Source organism: Terrapene carolina, unplaced genomic scaffold (genome assembly GCF_002925995.2).
Source record: "Terrapene carolina triunguis isolate 2854851 unplaced genomic scaffold, T_m_triunguis-2.0 Scaffold33694, whole genome shotgun sequence".
Lineage (NCBI taxonomy): Eukaryota > Metazoa > Chordata > Testudines > Emydidae > Terrapene > Terrapene triunguis.
This window is the reverse complement of record NW_020698045.1, coordinates 1-7954: the sequence shown is the minus strand read 5'-3', so window position 1 is coordinate 7954 and position 7954 is coordinate 1. Positions and strand designations below refer to the sequence as shown.

The 7954-nt window shown below is 67.8% G+C and overlaps 1 protein-coding gene across 1 annotated transcript; it reads right to left on the bottom strand.

The window, feature by feature from the left end:
* Nucleotides 1-650: 650 nt before the first annotated feature.
* On the bottom strand, nt 651-7017 carry LOC112120654 (SCO-spondin-like; the record flags this gene model as incomplete). Its single annotated transcript, XM_026663449.1, has 10 exons — nt 651-778; nt 1355-1573; nt 1820-1939; nt 2498-2552; nt 2865-3024; nt 4625-4775; nt 4916-5098; nt 5739-5879; nt 6331-6483; nt 6780-7017. Coding segments are annotated over 10 exons (1548 nt in total), but the record flags the coding sequence as incomplete, so codon positions are not given.
* Nucleotides 7018-7954: the final 937 nt, after the last annotated feature.

The following is a 7954-nucleotide window of genomic DNA, read 5'->3' as shown; positions in this document are numbered from 1 at the left end:
CAGCCCAGCGATTTGTTACCTAGCGACTGAGGACCCTGGCCCTCTGCAGGAAGCCAGGGAACAAAGAGTGAGGCAGGAGGAGACGGGGCAGCCCTGTTTGTGGGGGAAGAAGAGGAACAAAGACTGAGGAGTAGGGGGGTGACGACCTGTGGGTCATGGGCGGCTGGAGACACACTTCTGGACTGGGGGGCGGGGGGGGACTCTACAGAGGGGTCTGAGCGCACCTGGGCTCTGGTCACACCCCGCAGGACCCTGCTGTAACGTTCCCCTTCTCTGGGCTAACCACGGACGGTCTCTGCGGCGTCCGACGTCTAATAACCCTCCTGCTCTTACCCCGCTGCCGAGAGGCACTGAGTCTCAAGGGGTGAGGCCATTGCTCTCTGCGGGGTGCAAGCCGCCCAGGGTGCGATTCGCGTGGGCTGGCTGCGGGGGCTCAAGGCTCAGAGCTGCCGTCCCAGGAGGCGGGGGGGGGGGGGGCTTACGCCAGCGAGGGAGCAAGACCCTAAGGGGGCAACACTCCAACGGGGTCCTCCCAGGCACTGCTCCAGAGCCGCGGGGGAGCACCAGGCCGGTGGAGCTGTGACAGCCCCCAAACCAACCTCCCCCCGGATGCCCCCGCACGGCTGCTGGGGGGCTGGTTCGGGAGGTACCTTGGGCTCCGGCTGGGCGTCCGCAGAGACCTCCCGGTACTCGTGCCACCTCAGCCCGTCCGTGCTGAACTGCAGGAGGAAGTTGGTAACGTAGGCGTCCGAGGAGCCTGCCCCCTGCACCACCACCCCTGGGGGAGGAGAACAGCACAGCTCAGCGCCCCTGCAGGATATGGGGCTCTCCGGGGTACGGGCCAGGGAGACCCAGACTCTGTGAGCCGAGAGCTGCCCCTCGGCAGCGGGGCTATGGGGGGGCGGATCTGACGCCAGCCCCGGCAGGGCCTGGCACCCCGGCTGCACAGCGCCACACGGTCGGTCTGTCGGGATCGCCAAGGATCGTGTGGAGACCGGCTCCAAGGATCATCCCCAGCCGCTCACTTGGAGAGCAGGAGCCAGCGCTGCCAGCCCTGGCCTGGCCAGCCGGATGGCTCAGCCTCTTGTCCAGTGGCAGGGAGTCCCACAGCCAACAGCCAAGGGCTGAGGATGATGCCCCGGCTCGGTGGCCCAGGAGGTAACCGGGTCCTGGGCTGCCGAGGGCTCTGAATTGGCACCGCACTTTGCCCAGCGCAGGGCACCGAGCAGCAGGGGATGTGCAGCAGGCAGCCTGGCACTAGCCCCCCAGCACTGCCCTGGGGCTCTGGGGTGTCCTGCGCCCCCCAGAAGCCAGGGAAGGACGGGGGCTGGAGCGTGCCAGGCCAGGCACCTACCTGTGAGGTTCCTGGGCTCCAGCAGATCCACCTGCAGGTAGGGCGGCTTGGAGAGAAGCTCGTGGTACACCTCTGCCTGGGGCCCCCAGCCCTGTAGGTCCGAGCCCGGGAGCACGTGGTTGAGGCGCCCGGCGTGGGCAGGGTTCTCCGGCTGCTGGGAGGAGGCTGTGAAGCAGCTGTCCGGTAAGGAGGCCAAGCCCAGGGGGCCGTAGCACCGGTCTGGCGGACAGAGACGGGGGTCACGGGCGCTGCTGCGACTTGCCGAGGTACCCAAGGGAGCCGGGCCGGGCGGAGGGGTTGGCAGCAGAGCCCGACTCAGGAGATGCCCCTGCCCCGCGCTGGGAGTCAGAGACCGACCCGGCCCCATCGAGTCCATCCCAGACCCCGCCGGCCTCTGTCCGAGTGACCCCCACGCACACGCTGCCCATGGGGGCGCTCCCAGGGGCCCATGGAGTCAGCACTTACCTCCGAGAGGGGGCAGCGGGAAGGTGACGAGAGGAGGGCTGGTGGAGGCAGCCGGGCTGGCCAGGGTGGTGCCCGGGGCCCCCGCCGTCTGGACAGCAGGCGTGCTGGTCCTGTTCTCACCTGAGCAGGGCGACAAGATTTCTGCCTCGGGCCCTTCCACTCTGTGCCAGGCAAACCGTGGCCCACGCCCAGCTCCCCTCCCAGCTCCCCCGCTCAGCCCTGGGGGCAGGAGTCCCCCACGTCCCGCCCTTCCCCCTCCCCGCTGCCTTCCATCCCCGGGGAAAGGGGCAGCACATCTCAGGAGAGCCCCGGGTGGGGGGGTGCAGAACCCGCCCCATGGCCGGCCCCACGCTGGGGACAGCCCACGCTCTGCCCGGACCAGCACCGGCTACTGGGGGGCTGTGGGTCACGTCTGAGGGGCATCAGAATGGCGGGGGGGGGGTGTGCCAGGTCGGGATGGAGGGGGGCGCCGGGACTGGCTGGGGTATGTGTTATGAGAGTCCCTCCCCTCCTGCCCCCCAGCGCCATGGAGCCACGGGCCCTGCAACCCCTCCCACCCCGGACCCCTCCCAGCACCATGGCCCAAGCACAGCAGCACTGCCCCCTCGCCCCCCAGCCCAGCGCCATGGAGCCAAGGGCCCTGCGACCCCCCCTGGCTCCCCCCAGCGCAGGACTCACCCGCTTCAGCGCAGTAGCAGCAGGCCTCACCCCTGCCCTCCACCAGCGCCCGCCCCTGTGGGGAGACGTTGGAACCAGCCTGAGCCTCGGAGCTCTCCGGGGTGCCAGCCCAGTGCCCACGCCGCAGGGCAGCCTGGCTCCGTCACAGCCCCTTGCTGGGGCTCCAACCAGCCCTGCCCTGACTGGAGACGCCGTGGGAGGGTCACGCCCAGACCCCTCAAGTCCCCATGAACCCCCAAACCTCGCCCTGCCCCCCTCCAGCCAACCGTGCCCGCAGCCCTTCTCCAGCAACGCCAGCTCCCAGCAGCCGGGGCTGCACCCTCGGGGTGACCGGGCCTCAGCGGGCAGGGCTGGGTGCCGGGCTCACCTCTGGGCACCCCACGGTGCTGTAGGGGCAGTACTGGGAGCACTGCACCGTCAGGTTGGGCAGGCATTGGCACACCTGGCACTGCCCCGATCGCCAGCGGTCGCCAATGGGGTGCGACCGGCCGTGGTGCTCGCACTCCTCGCACGGATCTGTCTGGCACCTGCACGGGGAGGGGCAGGCAGAGGGGCGCGGTTAGAGCTGGCTGGGGGCACAGCGCCAGCGGGGAAGGACTGGGGCTTAAAGTCCAGTCCCCTGATTAGAGTGCCTGGCACCTAATGCCCACTGCCTGGTGCCCACCCCCAGAGCCCACCTCAGCCCTCTACAGAGCCCACTGCCCACCGCCCCCCCAGCCCCCTGCCCCGTGCCCACCCCCAGAGCCCACTGCCCACCCCAGCCCCCTACCCAATGCCGACCCCTAGGCCTCTACCCAGAGCCCACTGCCTGGTGCCCACCACAGCCCCCTACCCAGAGCCCAGTGCCTGGTACCTACCCCCAGAGCCCAATGCCCGGTGCCCACCACAGCTCCCTACCCAGTGCCCAGTGCCCAGTGCCCACCCCAGCCCCCATGCCCAGAGCCCGGTGCCCACACTCAGCTCCATACCCAGAGCCCACTGCACAGTACCCACCCCTACACCTCAGTCCCCATATATACGGTCTGAGGCCTTTTTCTGCAGCCATATTAGGTGAGAAGCTGCCATGAGCCAAGAAGCAGAAAGTCACATCCCCACATTCCATCTAAATTACAGTAAAACAATGTCATATGGGGCTATGAAGAAGGTGCCTCTCCTAATAGCACCCATCATCCCCAGCTGAGCAAGGAGACAGCGTTCTGTCTGGCCAGGAATCACTTCTCCACAGCTGTGGGGTGAAATCCCTACTTCGTTATTGTTTTGTCTTTATGGTCCCCACTTCTCTCTGGTTTATCTGTCTGGTGCTTTGATTGTTTCTGGCTGTTGCATAATTAATTTGACAAGATTTAAATCAACCAAGGTGGTGGGGTCTGACAGGGTCAAGAATGATGGTGCGGTATGTTAGGATTGGTCAGGGAATGATTTTGTAAGACTTTAGTGAAATGATTGGTTAAGGTGCAGCTAAGCAGGACTCAAGTGTCACTATATGAACTGGGGTCCAAGGAGAGCAGCTGGGAAGGAAAAAGAAAGGCAAAGGGAAGAGAAGAAGAAGAAGGAGGAGAAGGAAAGCGCGGGAAGAAGAAGAACTCGGCCCCAAGACACAGCCTAAGATCAAAGCCGCTACGAATCCTCAGCACGACCGGAAGGTGCAGCGGCCAGAACCCAGACGAGCCCGACCTTGCCGGGAAAGTCCCGCTGCCAGACCAGGACCGGGGAGCATGGCGCTGTAGGCTTAGCGTGTGTACTCTGGCTGGTGATGGGTAATAGAGGATCAGGATATTACTGCGCAAGGCTTTCCCTGGGAAAAGGCCCTGCAGCCCCGCAGAGGAGTGCGCCCGGAGCCCGAGGAACTGGGTAAAGGGGGAGCCCTGGAGTGTGCGGGTAACACATGCCCACTGCCGGCCCCCCCAGGCCCATGCCCACCGCCCAGGGTTGGTGCTCAGGGGCTCCTCTGAACTAACCCAGCCCGAGGGGCCATGCCGAGACCCTGCAGAGAGCGGCTGGACCTGACATGCCGAGACCCTGCAGAGAGCGGCTGGACCTGACGTGCCGAGACCCTGCAGAGAGCGGCTGCCCTGTTGGAGCCCCTCGAAGCGGCACAGCTCCCCCCCGGCGTCCCCTCAGTGTTACCTGCGCGCCTTGCGGTAGATGCCCCGGCACTGGCGCCCGTTGCCATGCTTGCTGGGGTTGTTGGGGCTGCGGAAGGACCACTGGATGCTCTGCACACCGCACGGGCCCAGGCACTCGCCCCAGGGAGACCAGGCCGACCAGCCGCAGTTAACTAGAGACAGACACAGGGAGGGGGCGTGAGACAAGCCCCCACAGCCAGGGGCAGCGGGACGCAGGCGAGCCAGGAACCAGCCACCCGCAGGCTCGGGAATGGAGGAGGGGCCGGGGAGCCCGGGGCCCAGCCCCACCTACCAGTGCACTCGGGGTTCTGCCGGCACCGCTTCATCTGCCCGTCCTGGCAGGCGCAGATGCGGCAGTTCACCTTCACCAGCTGGCCGGGCCAGTGGCGCACACCCTCCACCAGGCACGGGCACTCCCGGGGGCGCACACACTGCTGCTCGCTGTCCAGCACCAGCCCCTCCGGGCACCAGCAGCCTGCGGGGGGAGCACAGGGGCGGGTGAGGGCACACGCTCCCTCAGCCCCACTGCCGGCCATGCAGACGCCTGGCCCAGGCCCCAGCGGGGACGGTCAGAGCAGCTTTGCCCCACCACTCTATAGGGCAGAGGGATCTCCACGGGGACCCCACCCATGGCTACAGTAACACTGGCACTGAGCCACACCCAGTACTGGTGGTTAATTTGTGCCAGGGTTTGCCAGGGCTGAGACGCGGCACCTCTGGGCCTGGCAGTTGAGAGCCCCGGCACCTCTGGGCCTGGCAGGGCTGAGATGCGGCACCTGTGGTCTTGCTGCATCAGTTATAAATGTAAAACAATTGCTTGAGCCCCGGCTCCTCTTTCATTACAACTCAGACACTGCCCAGTACCCTCCGGCTCGTGGCGCCAGCGTCTGCTCCAGTGCAGACCCACAGGGGTCGGCCTGGTCAAGCTACAGACGCGCCTAGGGTAGGTGGGCAGTGAGTGCCGCTAGGCAGAGGCAGTGCCCACCCGCTAGACCCCCCGCGGCCCTCCCACCCGGCCCCCCAGATCCCATCCCCTCACCCACACCCCAGCCCCCACCCCTCCCAGCCCTCCCACCCCGTCCCCACCCTCCAACCCAGCCCCGCCACAGCCCTACCTGGGCTGCAGGGCCTGTCCCTCTTGCACTTGCCCTTGCTGGCCAGATCGGCACAGGACATGGGGCACGGGGCACACAGCCTGCGCGCCAGGCCTGCGGGGCAGGCAGTGGCATTGAGGCAGCCTTCCAGCTGGCAGGGCTCTGCAGAGAGAGACCGGGGAGCACGGTTAGCTCACTCGGGGCTGCCCGGGCACCAAACCCAGCCCCACCACCCGCAGCCCAGCCCCGGGAGCTCCAGGAACGCGGCAGAGGTGCCAGGCTGGGCTCGACCCTCTCGGGAGCCGGCTGCCAGGGGCAGCTGTTCTGGGCCATGGTGGCAGCATCGTAGGAACCCCCCCCCCAGCAGAGGGAGCTCCGGGGCCAACAGCAACGCAGAGCGGCTCTGGGGGGCCAAGGGCCCCTGACACCCACTCATGGGCAGGGTAGCCTGGGCAGCGGGGAAGGATCTACGACAGATGGCATCTGTGGGCTTGGCCGAGTTCCAGGCCACGGGGAAGCACAGAGAGCTGCTCCGCCCCATAGAGCCGCTCCCCAGCGTGGATGCCGGCCGTGCCCGGAGCAGGGGACCCCGGCCACGGCCCCACGGACTCACTGATCTCCAGCGTGCTGGGCGAGGCTCCGGGCAGCTCGGAGCAGTGCCGGCCCCCGTTCCGGGGCGCGATGCACTCCCGGCGCCGCACCACCACCCCGCGGCAGTCCTGGGTGCAGTTCGCCCACGTCACCCACTCGCTCCAGGCACCGTCCACTGCAGGGCACAGAAGGGAGAGGGCAGGTGGGACCGGCCCCGCCCACGCACTGCACCGGCTGGAGTACCCCCCGTATCGCCTGCGTGGGGCTGCAGTGATTCTGGATACATCCCCTTCTGTCCGCCCCGCGCCCGGCTGTAGGGACACCCTTCTGTCCGCCCCGCGCCCGGCTGTATGGACACCCCTCTGTCTGCCCTGCGCCCGGCTGTATGGACACCCCTCTCCCAGCTGTATGGACACCCCTGTGTTCACCCCAGACCCGGCTGTATGGACACCGCCCCCGGCCCAGTCTCACCTGGGCAGGCCAGGGCGAAGCACTGCTGGGCTTGCGTCTCCTCGCCGTGGCAGTGGCGCAGGACGTCGTTGGCCCGTCTGGTGCAGACCCGCCTGCGGATCTGCAGGCCCGTCCCACAGGACCGGCTGCAGGTGCTCCAGGGGGCCCAGGGGCTCCAGAGCCCGCAGTCCCGCTCGTCCGAGGGCAGCCAGCCCGAGGCCTCGCTGCCATCTGCGCAATCCGCCAGCCCGTTACACACCTGCCGGGAGACCACACTGAGCCGCCCGGGGAGAGGCAGAGACCCACAGAGCTGGGGGGCGACAGTGACGGGGGGGAGACAGAGAGCAGGGAAGGGGGCAGGGCAGGGCAGGCAGTATGGGCAGGTGAGCGAAGCAGAGACCAGCCGATATGGGGAGAAGCATATGAGCGGACAGAGCAGCGGGCACTAGGGGGCACTCTGGACTGGCACCAGGAGGCGAGGGCGGGTGGCGCAGCTGTCCCATGCTGTGAGGATGCAGCCGGCTCTGCCCTGCGGGGAGTGGCAGCAGGGATGGAAGGGCCGGGCCGGGAGATGCGGGGCTAGGCATGCCTGGCAGGCTGGCGGGGGCAGAGGAGCGTGGCGCAGCAGCCCCCAGGCTGTCTCAGCGGTTGGGAATGAGGCTGCCGGGTGCCAGGGGTGCGATGCATTGGTGAGGGGAGCATAGCGAGAAGGGGCGTGAGCCCGAGGGCACGATCCTCAGCCGGGGGAGGGCGGTGCAGATGGAGGCAGGGGTGGGGGGAGCACTGAGGCAGGCGCAGGGGACAGGAGGGGACAGCCTGGGCACTGCTAGGCAGGGAGCTTACATGTCTCGGGCCAGGGCACAGGGGCTATGCCCAGCTCACCCAGGGGCACTGCCCTTCCTCCTCCCTGGACGCTCTGCCACGCCCCGATCGGGCAGCACCTCCCAGCCCCGCAGGCAGGGGAGCGGAGCCGGGGCAGGGCTGGGCCAGCAGCCGCACACACCAGCGTCTTGCAGCCCCCGACAGGGGGCACTGCCCCCACGCAGAGCCCCCAGCCCCAGCCCCAGCCGTACCTGCTTAAAGGGGATGCATTTGCCCTCAGCACATGAGTACTCGGTGCAGGGCCCCACCGTCTGGTTCCTCTCGCCCGGCGGGACGTGGTGTTCTGCAGGGGGGCGGATGGGGGGCAGTGAGAG